General features: G+C 42.3%; 1 protein-coding gene across 2 annotated transcripts; it reads right to left on the reverse strand.

Annotated features, from left to right (window-relative positions):
* Window positions 1–137: 137 nt before the first annotated feature.
* On the reverse strand, window positions 138–12185 carry kiaa0895l. 2 transcript variants are annotated; one of them, XM_020619917.1, is made up of 7 exons: window positions 11950–12185; window positions 9542–10315; window positions 9317–9460; window positions 6344–6476; window positions 4773–5078; window positions 3650–3747; window positions 138–2768 (listed from the first exon to the last, which is right to left on the reverse strand). In XM_020619917.1, the coding sequence occupies exons 2-7, from the start codon at window positions 10271–10273 to the stop codon at window positions 2607–2609; spliced, it is 1575 nt and encodes a 524-aa protein (XP_020475573.1). In that variant the 5' UTR covers window positions 10274–10315; window positions 11950–12185; the 3' UTR covers window positions 138–2606. The 2 variants fall into 2 exon arrangements, with proteins under 2 accessions (XP_020475573.1, XP_020475572.1); XM_020619916.1 differs by having other exon boundaries at window positions 9542–10318.
* Window positions 12186–20333: the final 8148 nt, after the last annotated feature.

The following is a 20333-nucleotide window of genomic DNA, read 5'->3' on the forward strand; positions in this document are numbered from 1 at the left end:
TAGTAACTGACTCTGAGTTTAGATTACCTCTCTTTGTGAAACGGGTTTAACTTACCCCGCTTCACGGGTTTAAGTTACCTCCGTTTCTGAAACCGAAAACTCCGAGTTGCCCTCATTTCGGGGTTAACAAACTGAGTTTCGACAAAACCGCCTTCTTGAAATAGGCCCCTGGGCTCCAACTTGAGACCTTTTCCTTTATCATACATTTGTATTTTGTTACATGCCTGGTGAGCTGTAGTAGTACTTCTTTGCACTGTAACCATGGATGCACAGACAACTGTCACTGGATTACTTTGGTACTGAAGGGAACATGAACCCCCACAGTTCTCAAGTAAGCTCTATGTAGGTAATGAACTACGGCCAGGTTGGTAGTGTGTTGTTGTGGTGCGTCATGAAACAAACACGAGAGGTCACATGTGTTTACTTTTAATAAATAAACTTAAATGACAAGGTGTTTTCCAGAACATAAAACACTTGTGCAACATTCGTGCATTACAAATAGGTGCATTTGTATAAGTGAGTCTGGGCTGAGCTCAAATTTAAAACATCTGCTTATGAAGTAGCTACAATTGTAAACACCGCAGAGTAAATGTCAATTACATGTTAACCTTAAAATCCAAGTATTTTAAATGCATCCTAGAATGGAGTTCCCATCTTGATCAAGTGTCGGACTACTGAACCAGCTGTAATGCTGGTCAACCTGCACCACTTTTGTTGTGACCTGGTTTTTCAGTTTGCCAGTGCTAATTCTGGTCATAGGGGGCTGGTCCCAAAGCAGATGACCTGACTGACATCTTAAGTGTTAAGTGCTAAACACAGTAAAAAGCAGCCTAGAAACACACGACAGACGCACGCTGCACTACAGCAGATGAGCTCTACACCCATCAAAGGCACGCCCACAGCACCCCTACTTCCACCTCAGCCAGTGACACGTTTGAGTGAGGAACTACGGTAGTTGAGGTCGGCTGCTTCACAAATAGCCCAACGGTGTATTAAAAACACCACGTTGGCACTTTATTTACATGTTAAGGGAATAGTTGGACATTTTAGCAAATGTTTAAACATAAATTTGCCATTTTCATTTGCACATAACCCCTTCAAGAGGGTAATCAGCAGTTTGCCAGGTGAAGCCTTCCAGTCTTACACAGCACTCTTATAGAACTTTAGCAAACAGTTTTTACATTTGGGAAGTGGTGGTGGAAGAAGTACTCATTCTTTACCTTTGTAAAACGAGCAACAGCACAGTGTAAAAATACTCTGTAAAAGTCCTGCATAAAAATGTTAAGTTGAAAGTACAAAAGTATTATCAAGTACTCATTATGTAGACTGGCACGTTACACATGAATACATATATTATTGGATTATAATTATTGATGTATTATTGTGCACATCACATTTAATGTTGCAGCTGGTAAAGGTGGAGCTATTTTTAACAAGCTTATATGATTATAATGTGAATGACTTAACATGCTGCTGGGTAGCTTATGAATTTTCCACCAGAAATCAGTCTTATGATTACAGTGTATGTTGTATTATTAATCTAATTATGAAAATTAACTGGTAACTAAAAATAAATAAATATAGTGGAGTAAAATATAATGTAGGGAAGTCAAAGTATGACATAGCAGGACATGGTAATACTCAAATACAGAACAGATACCTCAAAATTACTCAAAAACCAGATACTGCAAATGTATTAGCTACTTTCCACCACTGCCACTCAGAAGTTATACTCCAGCTACATATTGAGTGTACAGACACGACAGATGTGTTAATCTTCATTTCAATTTCCGCAAGGAAGAAAATGTTTGTAAATGTCCCAAAATGTCAAACTATTCCTTTAACTTTGCAAAAGAAAGTTTGGTTAGTGCGCGGGGGGTAGCTCGGGGACGGTCACGTCACAGTAGCATGATGACATCCAAAGACCACCAAGGTCACTATTAAGACAGAAACACCACTGATTATCTTAACACAAATATTAGAAAACCTCTGGGGAGTATTTAAATACTTGGCTGAGTCCACTGGCACTTGATAATTTAAGGAATGGTGGCCACAGCAACCACTGTCCCACCCAGGGGTTTTCAAAGTGTCCTTGGTGTCCTTTCTGAAACAATCTAAGGCATAAAATAATACTGTCTTTAAAAAAGAAGGTATAAAGCTAATACCAGAAACATTCAGTTTGTTCTCTTACAGTAAAAACAAAAACAAATAGTTGCATAAATAAAGCCTGTGATTATGCGTGTTTAAATATGTAAACGCCCACGGTGACCTATATGCATGTTGGGCGCAGTGATTATCTATGGGTCTACATTTATAATGTTGATTACATGATTGAGGTAACACAGTGGGAGTAAAAGCGGGGAGCAGGGGCACTTGAACTGTACTTAGCTCTCAGTAAGCTACACACATGGATTGGATAAAGGTGAAAATGTAGAGAGAGGTGTTAGTGTGTAAGTCCCTTTCGTTTGTATCATTCAAGTTTTACAAAATTGCTCAAATAAAGCATTGGCAATACTGGATATTGAGGGATATTCAGGGTGCCACATGACACAGTCACTGTACCAGCCTCCTTCAGTTCTTCTTGGCTTCAGGTGATGCAGGGATGGTCAAGGCAGCAGGTGCTGTAGCGTTGAATCGTCCAGCTCATTGATGGCGACAATGTGATCCAGATGTTGCAGGTACCGCTCCTGGTCTCGCATGAAGTGTGGGATTCTGGTTCTGGAGAGCACAGCCAGGTGGCGCAGCCTCTCCACGTCTTCATAAGACACCTGCAGTGGTAAAGAAGACAACTGACTAGTGGGGACAAAGGCAAACACCTACTGGCTAACAGTGGTCCGATGTAACTAAGTGGCTTTACTCAAGTACTGTTCTTTAGTTTTGCAGATGGTATCATACAAAATTAAACCACAGTTTTTACACTGAATACGTTGCAGCATTTTGACAGTAATCAAAAGGAAAGAAAATTTCACCTTTTTCCTTTGTCTTTCCAAACATTTTAATACATCAGGCAGTTAAACTGTTTGAGACAGTGTATCTAGCTTCCTGGGAGAAAAAAGCATCCCTTCATCATCTAGTCAGCAATAACAGACATTTCTGATCCAAGTTCAGTAACGAGACAACATGACTAATAGCAGGTTTGTCTTCACTGTGACTTCATTCTTTCATTGATAAAGTTTGAAAACTCAGTGATCAGGATGTTCTGGCTCTCATCAGAAACCCTGTCACCTGATCCGTATGTGCAGCCACAGCTGTTGTGTGATAGTGTTTCCTCTTTCTTACCTCAAGGGGGCCTGAGGCTGCAAATATGACACTGAGCTCAGAAAACCCTTCTGCATCTGTTTCCCTTTTTTGAATCTGTGACAATGTCTGTAGTTTGGTTATAATACTTCTTTCAGTGAACGAGACATTTACATTATTTAGTTTTGACTTTCTGTACCTTACAATAGGTCTATATTGTTCTTTACCTTTTGTTGAATTTCTCTGTGTTTGGCCATTCTCAGGAATTCTTGTTATATTTTGTGCCTTGTATGTATCTTGTATGTTTTGTGCCACTGTGAAACACCTTGTAACGCTGGTTTTAAAAAGTGGCATAGAAATAAAGGTTTACTCGCTTATTTTTGCATGTAAACACAAAGGCAGTGACACTGACCTTGCCTAGAGATGTCAGCATTTTGAAGTCGATGGTCCTTCGATGCCGAAGAATTCGGAGGACGCCGTCCAGATAAACCTGATCTTTACTGAAGCAACCTGAGACAGAAAAACACATCATATAATAATAGAAACAGAACATATCTGGGCTGTATTTCATCTTTCTGTAAAACTGAGCTATTCTATAGTATAACTGCTTTTGGTTTTTTGGAGGTGTAACTTCCACTTTTACAGTTTACTCACTTAGATTGAGTCACTAAAATCTCTTTAAATACTCTTCTTACTGTCCAGCTGTTATAATCCAGATGACAGAAAAGAGGAGCTCATAAACTCATCAAGGTTGTTTTCAGTTATTATGGTGTGCTAACAGTAATGCACTATGAGTGACACCAGGTGGTTTTCTGACTCTCATTGCTCTGGGTTTCACCTGTCAGCTACAAGTAGATACAGACGGGTGACAAAAGGAAAACCTGAATAAAAGAGTGAAGAAACATAACAAATGCAAATACTGGCATTGTTTGGATTCACTTGTCCCAAGAGTCACTGCAAATGAACACAAAGTTGTTGTGAGTGATCACCTTTATCCTATGATGAAACATTTCTATCCTGATGGGAGTGGTCTTTTCCAGGATGACAGTGCCCCCATCCACAGGACACAAGGGTTCACTGAATGGTTTGATGAGTATGAAAATGGTGCGACTCATATGCTATAGCCTCCACCCAGCTGAACATCCATGGAAGCTTTTGGACTGATGTGTTAGACAACGTCTCCACCACCATTATTAAACACCAAATGAGGGAATATCTGGTGGAAGAATGGTGTTCATCCCTCCAGTAGAGTTCAGAGACTTGTAGAGTCAATGACAAGTCACACTGAAGCTGTTCTGGTGGCCCAACGCCTTACTAAGATACTTTATGTTGGTTTGTCCTTTAATTTATCACTTGTCTGTACTTGCAGCCTGAGAGGGGGAATGCTGGGCTGGCAAAATAGTACTGTACCTCCTCTGGACAATGTGTAGGTAAAAACAACTTAAAAAAATACTCTAAATCTATAGTTGTATTTACACTCAATAGTCTCCTAAAGGAAAGGTAGTAAAGGAAATTGTGAATGTCTGTTTGTTCACCAGGCTGTGAGGTATCCGTCTGTCCCCTCTTGGCTCTCAAACAGTATTCCCAACGGATGTCTGGGTCTTGCACAAAGCGGGCGATGTGACTGAAGAGCTGGCTGAAACTCATGCTAGTGGCGTGGTACACTGTGTAGTACAGCAGGGCCGCACGCCAAAGGTAGGGCTGTTTTCGTAGCAGCACACTGTGCAGGCTGGCCAGACCCTCCTCTGTGGGATTGGCAGGTTTAAGGCCAAACTGCTTCCTGCCTTCAGTGGTGGCCCATGGCTGCAGACTGTTGTTGACACCTCGCAGATAATGTGTGCCTGAGGGGAGAAACGTCACTGAATCAGTCAAAGTGACTACAGTCCAAACAACACTGCAGTTTACAACCACAAGTTCATAACCTTTCAACAGCTGTTCAATTCAAAGTGCATTACATTTAACACAAAAGGCATTAAGACAAGAAGCACAACATAAAAAGACAAATTTGAAAAGATCTTAAAAAGGTCAAATTAAATGGAGGATAAAAATAAGATAAATGAGAATAAAACAGGAGACCAGAAGTTACAGCGCATGATATAAATAAAATAATTCCAAATTAAATATAATAAAATGCAGTGGCAAACAAAAGGCTTCAGCTCAAATTTAAAAGAACTGACTTGGAGCAGACCTTGACTTTGGGCACATTATGGTGGTCTATATGACATGAGAGGTTGAGACTTGGTCTAGGTCTAGTTTTATAAAAATCAGCATGGGAATTTTAAACAAAAACATTCTCTGACAAACAGTGTAAAGATAAAAAAAACTGGGTTAATGTGGTCTACATTTTAGTCTTTTTGGTCTTAGAGAGACCCTAATAAGTCCTGCTGAGACACCTGTTAGTATAATGCAGTACAGTTCAACAGCAGCATGGACTGCAGCCTCTAAATGACCATATAACTTAACCAGCACCTCTCTGAAACACAAGCAGCAGACAACACAACATACTGCATCAGTTTTAGCTCAGTACACATGATAAACTGGCAACTGAGTGTATACTAAATCCTAATTCTTGACATACTGTACATTTTCTTCGAGTGATAGTAGGCTGATTTTTGTGATTAATGTGAATATTAAAATTTAAGTTTAAGTCTATGACCACACCAGGATTTCTGGCCTGCTTTGTGACTTTTAATATTAGCAAAACTTATTTTTTTAACTTGGCTCAAGAAACAATTATTTCACTTTTGTTAAATTATAGAAAACTGTGGCATATCCAATCATTGATTGTTCAGTGAACCCCCTCAGCACCTGTATGGGACAACAGATATCGAACAGGAAAGACCCAAAAATGGAGCCTTGGGGAACTCCATATTATTTTCTATGCTCAGATGTGTAATTGCCAATTGACACAAAGTAGCCCCTGTCCTTCAAACAGGATTCAAACCAGTTTAGCCCTAGACAATGAGATGCCACTTTAACAAATTCCAGCAACTAAAAAGTCTACAAGCTGGTTTACAATCAATACTACAGCCTCTCGTGTTAGCATTGTGTTGCATCATGAATCCAAAATCAGACACTTTGTGGCCCTGTGTTAATAGCAGCGCACCTATCTCATGTCTCAGCATCCCCTCCAGCCAGTGCTGTCGAGCTCCGGCCAGGTTGATGGTCAGTGTGGGACGACAACTCTCCACCACCATCACTGCCTGAGACAGCAGCTCATCAGAGAGACGCACCACAACCTGGAGACACACATATCATCATCATCATCATCACCTCCTCCTCTATAGAGGACATTTCTTCTATAATGTCATTTTTAGATTTTTGCCATGTTAGCAAACAGTGATTTTGCACAAACAGTGCATTGTGATGACATAGTTCTTCTGTGGTGACTGAGCAAACATGAACATCCTGGTCAGCTGGATTCTTAACAAGTTCATATTTGTTCACCTTCCAACTACATCTGTGTACGTCAAATATAACATGTGTGCAGCACAATAAGGTGCTGTTCCTCACAGGATCACATGATTATAGAAAGCATAAAACACAGGGCCCAAAATGATAAAATATTTCAAGTGTGTAGTGCAAAAATTATGCAAAGTTACTTAATGCTTTGCTACAGTGCAGACGCTTTTATTGTTTGCTCTCAGCCTGGCTTGTTTTTTCTACTGATATCCTCGGGTTTTCTTAATAAAAACCTATGGACAATGGCTACTAGGCACTTAAATAATTGGGACTTTGATTGTCATAGACTCAGAAAGCTACAACCTTCTTTCCAGCATCATTAAAAACTGCACTTACAAGGCCCCTCCTGAAAAAAAGAAACCTGGATACTTCAGTATTAAGTAACATCTCAAATCTTCCCTTCATGAGTAAGATTATTGAGAAAGTAGCTTTTAACAAAATCAACACTTCTTGCAAACAAATGATATCCTTGACAGATTTCAATCAGGTTTCTGGTCATACCACAGCACTGAAACTGTTCTCGTATAGATTTTGAATAATGACTCAGGGAACTTAATCTTGATGTTATTAGATCTTAATGCAGCATTTGCCACTGTGGATCATTAATTACTTCTCGGCAGAATGGAAAACTATTGGTGGCTCAGATCATATCTAGAAGACAGGGGATAGGAGGTACTGTGTGGCACAAGAATCGATTCTAAGACTCCTTAGACTCCTAATACTTTTAACCATGATGCTGCCCACCAGCTTCCATTAGAACTTAGCTCTGCCCCAACTGGAGCCACTTTTAAAACTAAGCTAAAAAGTGTTCTTTCTTCTGCTACTTTTAATTAATGTTTCTTAATTTCACCCAGTATTGCACTTTATATGCTTTTATTTTTACTTAAAATTTTCATCCATTTATCAATGACCAACTGATTTCATTGTACTGTCTGGGAGACTATATAGACACCAATGTTTGAAAAATTTCAGAAGAAAGTACGCCCATCTCTGATGTAAATTGTAAAGACCTTAGTCTTGGGAAGACTGAAGTAAAGGGGTACAAAATATAATGGTCAAAGTGATGGCAGTTAAACTAGATGTATGATGATGCCTCATTTGACAAGGCAAGCTTATTTATATAGCACGTTTTCATAAGCAATGGCAATTCAAATTGCTCAATGCAGTGCACACACGAAAAGATTAAATATTAAAATGCATGCAGTATATAGATAAAACAAAGCATTTTAATGTTTTATCTTTCCGTGTGCACTGCGTTAAGCAATTTGAATTGCCGTTGCTTTTGAAAACATGCTATATAAATAAACTTGCCTTGCCAAATGAGGCATCATCATGCGTCTAGTTTAACTACCTTCACTTCGGCCAAACAGTTGGGTCCAAATTGACACACAGCTGAGTTTTTATAACCCAGCAAGTTCCAGTTTATTTAAACTTCTGACTCTGCTTAGCTGTCAGCATCTCAAACAGCTCATCTCAAAGTGCAGTACAGTATGTTCACTTGGACAGTAGTCATTGGGGAACTGGGTGTCAGATGTCTGAAATTAAATCACTGACTGCTAAAATGACTGGTCTCTTCCAGGATGGCAGTGCCTCCATGGGCACAATGGCTCACTGGATGGTTTGATGAGTATGAAAATAATGTGACTCATATGCTATGGCCTTCACAGTCACCAGATCTCAACCCAGCTGAATGCCTATGGGAGGTTTTAGCGTGACATGCTAGACCCAGGGAATATCTGTTGGAAGAATGGTGTTCATCCCTCCAGTAGAGTCCACTTGTAGCATCAATGCTAAGATGCACTGAGTCTGTTCTGATGGCATGTGGTGGCCCAGTAATTTACCAACACACTTTATGTTGGTTTGTCCTTTAATCAGTTACCTGTCTGTGTGTAAATGAAACCGTAGGTATTGTAAAAGGTACAATGTTTCCCACTGAAATGTAGTGAAGTAGAAGTAATAAGTATAAAATGTTTAAAAATGTGTAAGTACCTTAAATAATGTATTTGAGTAAATGTATTTTGTTAAATTTCACTTGGCTGCAGTTTAGTGCCGTTTTAAGTTAAGTGACACCAAATTGCCTGCAGGTAAATGTTCTGTAAATTACCTGTATATCATTTAAATGCTGGGACCTCAGGTTTGTACAATTAAAGAATCAGTTTGGATTGAGTTCATTTAAGATTGAGATTTATTATAATTATTTAAATTTTACACAGGAAATGATTAAAGAATACTAGATTTTATCAGATTATAATATATTATGTTAACCAATGAAAATAATCTATTTTGCATCCCAAGAATATATGTTTCTACACCATTTTCAATACATTTATTCACACTCAATTCATTTTAATGGAGCAGCTGCAGTGGCACACTGGGCTGCTAACACAGAGGGTACCCAAATAATAAAAAAAAATGCTGAGTTGACAGCGGAGCCTGACTAAGCAGCATTTTGCACTGGCCAATCATATACTTGTTAATTTCCAGTTGTTGCTCTCATGGTGTTACAAAAAGCTGTGCAGAGTTTTTGGGTGGGGACTAATGATCTCACTATATAATCTGTGAGTTGCTTACAGGTGATTTGTCTCTGTATGTGCTGCATGTTTCTCACTGCACTCACCTCTCCCACACAGCCTTCTTTCTGCAGATATTTGCGTACAGCAGCCCAGACCTGACTTTTGGGGAGGACACAGCCGCCTGTCACCTCCTCAAAGTTCTCATATGAGCCAAACTTCTTCAGGATGCACTCCATGATTCCAACCGCCTGCAGGCAGAAAGGAGAGTCACCATGATCATCATCATAATAACTTAGAGGATGATTCTTAAATGTGTGATTATGACTTACCTGTTCAAGGAAGAGGCCTGAACCCTCCCTATACTTCTCCAGCACACTGTTCGGCTCAGGCTGCGCATACTCAAACTGAGGCTCATACTTGTAGTCAGACTGGAAGAAAGCCTGCTTCTCCTCTTCCAAGTTTAGAGGTCTGAGGGCGACAAGCAGACAGGGCCTGGAGGGTGTAGGCTGTGTTGTGCCCCCCAGCCCTTTAGCTATGTGTGGAAGGGAGGTAGCAGGTCGCATTTGCCCTTTGCTGGTCCGAAGCCCCAAGGAGTAGTTGACCGAGCAGGTGCTTTCACTGCGGCGCATCCAGCTGCCTGCTCCCAAACTGGGGCTGGTCAGGCTGCGAGCCGGGGGAGAGGGGGCAGCTGAACCACTGCGCCAAGGAGGCTGCACAATCCGCCTGTCTGTCATCTGCTGCTGAGTCCCTCGCGGGCGCTGTGGTGTCATCTCCAAGCTGAGAGGGCGGCGGAGTTGCTGTTTCGGTGTGGCCCCACCTTTTAATGATGATGGCCTCCTCTCTACCTGGCTGCTGTTCATCTGGGCTGGAACCCCATTGTGGCACACCCTCTCCTTTCTAACAACATTGCTCCTTTTGGCCAGCAGTTTGGGCGTCGCAGCAAAGCTGTTGATGGTTTTTGGTGAATCTGCTCCAACATCTGCCTCTAACAGGTTCCCACTGCTCCCAATGTGTTCACCCTCTACCTGATCCATGAAGATTTCACCTGAGTCCAACACCATCACCACGGTTGTCACACCTCAGGCTCCACCTCACTTCTGTCGCTGCTGATGGAAACAATTTATGAATACTTATTGATGTTCGATTGTGAAAGAGGAAGAAATGCGAGTGATGTCAACTCTCTGCGTCTGATTTAATTAAACTAGACCAAGGCTGAATTACCAACCAGGCAAAGCAGGCACCTACCAGGGCCCTAAAAGCCCCAGGTTTACTCATTAATTCATTTCATTTGGATATACATACCATAATTTGATTAATTACAAATTAGCTATTAATTTACACCACTGCAGTAGAACATAAAATATGACCAGTCCCCCATCCTCTTTTGACCCTGGTCTTGACCTTGAGTACTTCTCACCATCAGTGTGAGGTGGCACAGCAGATGGCTGCCTCGGTTCTGTACCGGAAACATATTCCTTGTGTGTAACATACTTGGCCAAAATAAAAATAAAGGTGATTATTATTCTCATTACCTTATTTTACATCACCTCACTTCTCACTCCTCAAGGGACCCAGAAATGACTTGACAACATGTGTTCTCCCTAACTAAACATCCAAACAATGAATTATCCACATTGTTTAGACCGTGGATACCTAAACTGAGCCCGACTGGACCCATCAATACCTGAGTGATCGAGCCGGGTTCAGACAGAAATTTTGAAATTATGTTTGGTTCAGGTTTGGACACGGATGTCAAACTTTAGGCTAGACGGCTGAAGCACTCAAAAGTCTGCTTCATTTATTGATAAGGAGAAAATCACTGCACAAACTAAAATGTGTGGAGCTTGGGTCGGATTCAGACATTATACTGTATAGTACAAGCCTTTTAGGTCGAAGTTGGGTTTGGACACCACACTCTCTGGCATAGGTCAGGTTTGGCCAGAAATATATGGCCTGATACATGCTCTAATATTGTTGTTGTAAATGTTTAATCAATTAATCACTTCAGTTCTAAAGCAGAAGTGGGTTTTTTGGCAACTGGGAAAATAGTGAAACTGCCATATATGTAATGGAAGAGAACATGAGAAAAATGCATGCAATGCAGAGACAGTCCCTAACTTCAGCTCATCATGTTCTTTGCGTACTCTCAACTCAAACAAGGTTTTCCAAGTGTTACACTTATACACAAGATTGTGAGGTAAAAAATATCACTTGAGCAGCACCAGTAAAGCTCAGGCAGTAATGCACAGCTAGCCTGGTGGGGACTGATGATCTCACTCCAGATTTATTGAACAAATGTCAAACTTCTAACACTCTGTATGATGGGGGTTAATAAGGGCCAATCAGCTGTTTTTGTACCTGGTCCTTCTAGGAGGTTAACCTGGCCCTGCATTATAGTGATATAAAGCAGGTCAGGGACATGTCAGTGCTAGTGTCCCTGTGTGTTTCTGGTGGAGACACACAGAACAGGGCAGCTGTACAGAGGTTCCACGGGAACAAAGCTCCCATCACAAGTCATTTCCCATGAAGCTAATAATTAGTTACTTGTGGTGGAATAAAAAAAAAGAAAACACTAGTTTAATTCTGAGCTTTACACGAAGACACCAGAACAGACCACAGAAAAGAGAGTTTACTGACTGCAGGGATTCATTCCGAAAACGAAACGTATCAGGTCACTCAGCGTTTCCTGTGAGGAGCCCTTTAACTCACAAAACCAACAACTCAAACAAGCACTAACCTAACAGCGAGTCCCGGTGTTTCAGCTGCTTCAGTTATTCATGCCGACCTTAGCGCCACACAGGCTGAGCGGAGCAGCCGCTTTTTTAACCGGTGAATGGCGGTAAAACATGAATAACGGTTCACAGAGGAGTTGGGCCTGACACGGCTACCTAAGCCGGCCAGGAACCAGCGGTTGAGCTGGAAGATATGACGTAGTAAGTACGCCGAGTACGCCGAGATGACGCTTCCTGCGTCACTACGTAAAAGACGCCCTTAGATATTGTCTGTTTACTGAAAAACTGCTAAGTGAGCTTTTAATGACACAACGAACCCATTTTTAACACATTTCAACTTGAACCAAGCACTTGGGACTGAGGCCACGCACATTCCCACCAACCTCTAAAAATTTAACAAGCTGCTTTTATTAGTTGTATTCTTATCATTGTTATTGTTAAATCTTTTTCTCTCCTTTTCCCTTTCGTGCGCTTCATAGACTGTATAAGTTGGAAATACCCACACTTCACATCGTCACACACCACGATCTTGTAAAACACTCTACATCTTTTTGTAATGTCATGTATCCATTATCTTGTCTCCCATGTCCGGACCTGTTTTGTTAATGTGTTACTTTGTTTCAATAAAAAAAAAAAAAAAGATTACACCCTAGGCTGGAAATATTAAGATAGAAGTGAAAAACAAACTGATATGGACCATTCAGATGGAGCTGGTGAGGATGAGACTGCCTACAGGGATGAGGTAGAGAGGCTGATAGTGTGGTGCAGAGAGAACAACCTGCTCCTTAATACCTCAAAGACAAAGGAGGTCATTGTTGACTTCAGGAGGAAGAAAACTGACATCTTGCCACTGTATATTGTTAGAAATTAACAAATCAGTCAGATAATTATTAGACTTTAATCTGTGTTAGTAATGCAGTTTAGTAAGATTCAAAGTCTGCTCTTTTTCAAGGTTAGAAGATAATGTTGACTCTGAGAAGGGTACCTTGACACCAGTTATTTTTGTATTAATCTTGTGTAAGAATTATGTCTGAATGAATGATTAGTTACACATCACGCATACAGCATACACACACATTGAGCTACCTCATTTTGTTATGACTAGGTAATATGCAGCTGCTCCAAGAATGTGGAGCTCTAGATAAGAGATGGAGTCTGCGGGACGGACTTCATCTGTGTAAGGGGTTAGCCCAAAACTGATAAATGTATTAGGCTCTGTGTTTCCGGGTGCTTTTTCCCTGCTCTCTAAGAGCTGTCGCTATTGGGTTTATCCCTCGCACATGCGCAGTCCTGAAGAGATTCTTTCGCGCCCTGTGCCCTGCACTGGGCTGTCCTCAATTAGGTACGCAGCAGCAGTATAACTGCCACTGTAACCGAAACTCGCCTCCCTAAAAAAAAAAAGCACTTTTTCTTCAGCTGGCGGGGGGGGGGACAGCAGGGCCGCCAGTTTAGAGGGCTACGCCTATACTAATAGAAGCTTGGGTTACTGTACAGTGGTGTGAAAAAGTGTTTGCCCCCTTACTGATTTCTTATCTTTTTGCATGTTTGTCACACTGTAATGTTTCAGATCGTCAAACTAATTTATATATTAGTCAAAGATAACACAAGTAAACACATCATGCAGTTTTTAAATGAAGGTTTTTATTATTAAGGGAAAACAAAATCCAAAACTATATAGCCCTGTGTGAACAAGTGTTTGCCCCCTAAACCTAATAACTGGTTGGGCCACCCTTAGCAGCAACAACTGCAATCAAGCGTTTTCGATAACTTGCCATGAGTCTTTTACAGCGCTGTGGAGGAATTTTGGCCCACTCATCTTTGCAGAATTGTTGTAAGCCAGCCACATTGGAGGGTTTTCGGGCATGAACCGCCTTTTTAAGGTCATGCCACAGCATCTCAATTGGATTCAGGTCAGGACTTTGACTAGGCCACTCCAAAGTCTTCATTTTGGTTTTCTTTAGCCATTCAGAAGTGGACTTGCTGGTGTGCTTTGGATCATTGTCCTGCTGCAGAACCCAAGTTCGCTTCAGCTTGAGGTCACAAACGGATGGCCGGACATTCTCCTTCAGGATATTTTGGTACACAGCAGAATTCATGGTTCCATTTATCACAGCAAGTCTTCCAGGGCCTGAAGCAGCAAAACAGCCCCAGACCATCACACTACCACCACCATATTTTACTGTTGGTATGATGTTCTTGTTCTGAAATGCGGTGTTACTTTTACGCCACACATAATGGGACACACACCTTCCAAAAAGTTCAACTTTTGTCTCGTCTGGCCACAGAGTATTATCCCAAAAGTCTTGGGGATCATCAAGATGTTTTCTGGCAAAACTGAGACAAGCCTTTATGTTCTTTTTGCTCAGCAGTGGTTTTCGTCTTGGAACTCTGCCATGCAAACCATTTTTGCCCAGTCTCTTTCTTATGGTGGAGTCATGAACACTCACCTTAACTGAGGCAAGTGAGGCCTGCAGTTCTTTGGATGTTGTTGTGGGGTCTTTTGTGACCTCTTGGATGAGTTGTCGCTGCGCTCTTGGGGTAATTTTGGTCGGCCGGCCACTCCTGGGAAGGTTCTCCACTGTTCCATGTTTTCGCCATTTGTGGATAATGGCTCTCACTGTGGTTCGCTGCAGTCCCAAAGCTTTAGAAATGGCTTTATAACCTTTTCCGGACTGATAGAGCTCCATTATTCTCTTTCTCATTTGTTTTTGAATTTCTTTGGATCTCGGCATGATGTCTAGCTTTTGAGGATCTTTTGGTCTACTTCACTTTGTCAGGCAGGTCCTATTTAAGTGATTTCTTGATTGCGAACAGGTGTGGCAGTAATCAGGCCTGGGTGTGGCTAGAGAAATTGAACTCAGGTGCGATAAACCAGTGTTTTGACAGGGGGGCAAACACTTGTTCACACAGGGCTATATAGTTTTGGATTTTGTTTTCCCTTAATAATAAAAACCTTCATTTAAAAACTGCATGATGTGTTTACTTGTGTTATCGTTGACTAATATTTAAATTTGTTTGATGATCTGAAACATTACAGTGTGACAAACATGCAAAAAGATAAGAAAGCAGTAAGGGGGCAAACACTTTTTCACACCACTGTACATCCCCATCCAAACCACAGTGAGCACCACTCAGTTTGCAACCCAGCATTTGAGAGTGCACAAACACAGATTTGTAAGAGCAGAGTCAGGTTTGAGAGCATATCCCCGGCCATGTGTGCATGAATTCATTTCTGAGTTTGCACTATTATTTCTCCACTGGGGCTCATGTGACAGTCAGTCAGAGCCAGAGGTTTTGAAGGTGCACAAAACAAGCCGCGAGCACTCTTCAGGTTGCAAATCATAGATTGAGAGCACAGGGAACGGATTCGTAAGAGCAGACTCAGATTTGAGAGAGAGGACAGAATATATAGAGAAATATGAGCGTGCACATTGCCAAGTGTACACTCTCAAATCTGATTCTGCTCTTCCAAACATGCGCCTGCATGCTCTCCAACGCTGAGTAGCAAACTGAGTAACACTTAAAATGTAGTTTGTGCACCTCAAAACGTTTTGGTGACTTTGGACTTCCACACAACTATCATCCATCAAACAGCAACATCTGCTAAAACAGTAAAGTGAGACTTTGTACTAAGCACACCTCGCAGAGACTATTCAAGTTGTACCACTACACCAAAAACAGCTATTTTATTCCTGTCTGTCCATTTGTGCTGTACTGTATTACATTCAAGTCACAGACCAACCTTACATCTGTTGTTCCAGCTCGCCAAGCACCCCACGACACTAGCCAAGCAGCCACGGGGGAGTGCAAGGCGGGGCGGCTGGATAGCATGTTGGATAATGAGACATACATGCCTCAAACAGCGTGTGGCAAAAAACAGGCGCCTGTGGGCGCATCCAAGTAGGCACAGGTGCAATGGGGAGTGCATGGGGTGTGTGTGTGAATGAAGCAGAGCACACATCCCACCAGTGCGCAGCGCACAGCGAAAAGAACAAGCACCCGTGGGCGCATCACAGAAAAGATGACCATTGGGGCGCATGGAGTGTGTGAGTGTAGCAGGGCACACACACCGCACCAGCGCACAGCGATCAGACTGGTTGGAGTTTGGCTGTTCATTTTTCCGCCTGAGCGAGTGACCCAGGGTCAGCGCTCAGCGGTGGTGGCACGATGGGGAAGGGGCTCACCGTCGCGCACGATACTCAGGACCGAGTGAGCCAGTGAGAACTTGGATGTATCCCGGAGGTAAAAACGGGGGAAGGGACAAGGGGAAGCCCAGGAGGCTGCCGTGCATATATCTTCCACAGCCATGCCTCTAAGAAGGGCAGTGGAGGACGCGAAGGCTCGTGTAGAATGGGCTCTAGAATTGTCCCCACATAATGGGACAAAGCACACACCGGGCAGAGGGCGTGGAGGTTCCTCTCTGCCTCGTTTCCGTGAGGAGGAGTGAAGAACCCATCCAGAGAAATAACTCTGCATCGGTAAGAGGATGAGATTAATTTAGGTGGATACGTGGGGTTCGGTCTGAGAATGGCCGCGCTACCGTCTCCACGGATAAGGAGGCATGCCGGTGAGACAGACAGTGCACACAGATCGCCCACGCGCTTAGCTGAAGTCAAGGCTAGGAGGAGCGCTGTTTTCAGGGAGAGATGTTTGAGAAAGATGTGTGCCATGGGCTCAAAAGGAGGCCCGCTGAGCACGCGTAAAACCAGAGGCAGATTCCACTGCGGCACTGTTGTGCGCAACACAAAATTTTTATCCGTGTGAAGTACGTAGAACTGGTGTGTTTGGCTATATGTAACTGGCATCAATGCTGACAGACTCTGCGTGTTGATGTCGGCATGTTTGTCTCTTATTTGTACCTGTCCGTCTTCATCCTCCTACTCCTGGTTCCTGCCGTTAGTCCGTTTTACTCACCTGTTTGTCCTGGTGTCCTCCACCATCTCTGCCCTACTTTGCTTGTATATGTACATGGACTATGATACGTTATTTTTGTTACTTTGTATTTCTCAATTAAAGCACCTTTTTCTCACTAGCACCTGGGTCAGCACACTTGAGTACTACCTCAGTTCTCCCTCACCCTCCTGGTGAGGGGGACCAACCATAACACCATCGAAGCGCAGCATCACAGTAAACTTCACTTTAAGGATCAACAAAACAATCTCTCTTTTTCTTGTCAATTTCCTTAAAACAAAAAAACAAACATTCTTCCCACACTTTCTGTGCATGAATACCATTTTTCATTTAAGATACAGATCATACGGTTTCAAAAAGAAAACAAGGCAGCATAAGTTTTAAGTGCCACAGTCAGTCCTCTCTCTTACTGGCATTTGGTTTTCCTTCTGACATTTTGTAAAGCAGAAAATGAAATAGGTAATGTATGAACCATAACACTCAAGAATACAAAGTTGTATATATTCATTCAGGAGGGTGCACCTAGTACCTATAAATGTTATATCTGTCATTTAGTCTGACCACGAAAAAGTGGGGGAGAAAGGGAGCTCCTCGAAAGTCTACTGAGATGTCTGAATGTCAAAACAACTGCGATTCATTTCCAAATATTTTCCATTATTTTGCTTACCCTGTTTATACAGTAGATTAGTTAGATTAGTGCACCACCACTTCTGTGTCAGCCACACCTTCTTGCAGCTCCTTTTAAAATACAGTATCAATATAACTTTGTTTAAGCCAGCCACAGGGGTTGCAAGCCAGTGACTTCTGCGCTAGTCCCAAGCCCGGATAAATAGAGAGGGTTGCGTCAGGAAGGGCATCTGGCGTAAAAACATGCCAAATTTAAACATACGAATCATCAGTGCGAACTCCTCACAGGATCAGTTGAGGCCCGGGTTAACAACGACCACCACCAGTGCTATTGACCTACAGGGTGCTGGCGGAAATTGGACTACTGTTGGTCAAAGAAGAAGAGGAGGTAGAAGGATTTGTAGACAGAGAGAGAAGAGGAAAGGCAGGAGTATAGGTCTGAGAATAGGGACTCTTAACGTTGGCACAATGACAGGGAAAGGTAGAGAGCTTGTGGACATGATGGAGAGAAGGAAGGTAGATATACTGTGTGCAGGAGACCAGGTGGAAGGGAAGCAAAGTGCGTAGTATTGGAGGGGGATACAAACTGTTTTATTATGGTGTGGACAGGAAGAGAAATGGGGTAGGAGTGATCCTGAAGGAGGAGCTAGTGAGGAATATTTTAGAGGTGAAAAGAGTGTCAGACAGGGTGATCAGTTTGAAGTTGGACATTGAAGGGGTAATGTTGAATGTAGTCAGTGGTTATGCTCCACAAGTAGGGTGTGAGTTAGAAGAGAAGGAGAGATTCTGGAGTGAGTTAGATGAGGTGATGGAGAGTATTCCCAGAGGGGAGAGAGTGGTGATTGGGGCAGACTTCAACGGGCATGTTGGTGAGGGGAACAAAGGTGATGAGGAGGTGATGGGCAGGTTTGGTGTTAAGGGAAGGAACCTAGAAGGACAGATGGTGGTGGACTTTGCTAAGAGGATGGAAATGGCTGTAGTTAACACCTATTTCCAGAAGAGGGAGGAACATAGAGTTACATATAAGAGTGGAGGTAGGAGTACGCAGGTAGACTACATTCTATGTAGACGAGGCAATCTGAGAGAGATTAGTGACTGTAAAGTGGTGGTAGGAGAAAGTGTAGCCAGACAGCATCGGATGGTGGTGTGTAGGATGACTCTGGTGGTCAGGAAGAAGAGGAGAGGTAAGACAGAAAAGAAGACCAAGTGATGGAAGTTGCAAAAGAAAGAATGTTGACACAAGTTGAGACAGGCTTTGGGTGGTCAGGAAGATGTCGTGGCTAGAGTGTGATGCCGACTAAATTAATTCAGACAAACCATCCCAATTTAAAGGATCATTTGATATTACACTTATTCTGAATAGAGTAGTATTTAAACAGATAATCTTGTAGTTATGGAAACAGAGAACAGACTCTCCTCCTGCAATGCGATAGATAAAGTATTAAATAAGAAGATTGTCAAAAGCGTCAGTCAGTTGTTGTTGGTCACGAGGTACCGTCAGAGTTCATAGTCCTGAGTTCGTTTCCCCACCTGGGCCTGGGTCCCCAGAACTTTTTTCACAGTAGCATTGTCATCCTCTCTTCTTCTTTTGCAACCCAGCTATCCTAGCCTTTTATCTGCTCGCACTTACACAGCCTTCCATGGCCTGAGAATGAAAGTCAGTCGTGGTAAGACAGAATACATGTGTATGCAATATAAATTTGTTTAATGAACTATCACTTTATAAGATTAAAAATAGATCAGGATCATTCATTTTCTACCGCTTAGTCCCTGAATGGGGTCACAGTGGGGGCCGGAGCCAATCTCTGCTGGCAATCGGGCAAAGGCAGGACCCTGGACAGGTTGCCAATCCATCGCAGGGCTAACACATAGACAAACAACCACACACACGCACCCCCATGGGCAATTTAGAGACACCAATCAACCTAAGCTGTATGTCTTTGGGAGGAAGCCGGAGTACCCGGAGAGAACCCACACAAGCACGGGGAGAACATGCAAACTCCACACAGAAGGGTCCCAGGTGGGGCCCGAACCCGGAACCTTCTCACTGTAAGGCAACAGCGCTAACCACTGCGCCACCGTGCTGCCCCATCATACAATAAATAATCATGAATACAGGTCTTTCCAGGAAGTAAAAAGTGCACACACAATAACAAACCATGAAATCTGACATATTTTACTATAGACTTACCTAAGGGAGTTTGTCACTGACACACCACAACAGCATCAGTTTTTCATTACAGCATGTGTGACAAATTATTATTTCCAAATTATTGTTATTGTTATAACAATACAAAGGTCATTGTTAAATAATTCCATTGTTGTGACTATTAAATATTTGAATACTGACTGGAATGCCATTTTCTTTCTACACTGACATGCAAATGCTAATTTGCACATACTGTATTTGCATGGAACACATGCACACACATCTTGTGTTCACTAGAAAATGTGTACAAAAAAAAAAAAAAAAAAAAAAAAAAAAAAGAAATTTTTGAAAAATGTGAGTACCAAACATTTGTTTGTACGCAGCTAAAGGTCATGAAAGAACCATCCATGTCACATGGTGTGGACATGAGAGCATGTACACCTTTGGGAAATAACTACCTCCTCTCAAATGTCACATGCAGTTTTAAAAGACTTTGTACCTGAGGCCAGGGTGGTGTAGGAGTCGGGACTATAGTGTGGTTAACATGATATCTCACCTTTGAAAAGGCTGATTCAGTGTGGCAGACAGATTGAAACTAGGCTGCCAACACTTCATATATTAGAAGTATCTCCACCATGTGTTGTGGACACATGGTCTCTCCACTGGGTCTGTTTGTTTTGTTAAGAGAGGCTGCTAACTGGT

The sequence above is a fragment of the Monopterus albus genome, unplaced genomic scaffold (assembly GCF_001952655.1).
Source record: "Monopterus albus unplaced genomic scaffold, M_albus_1.0 scaffold228.1, whole genome shotgun sequence".
NCBI classification, from domain to species: Eukaryota; Metazoa; Chordata; class Actinopteri; order Synbranchiformes; family Synbranchidae; genus Monopterus; species Monopterus albus.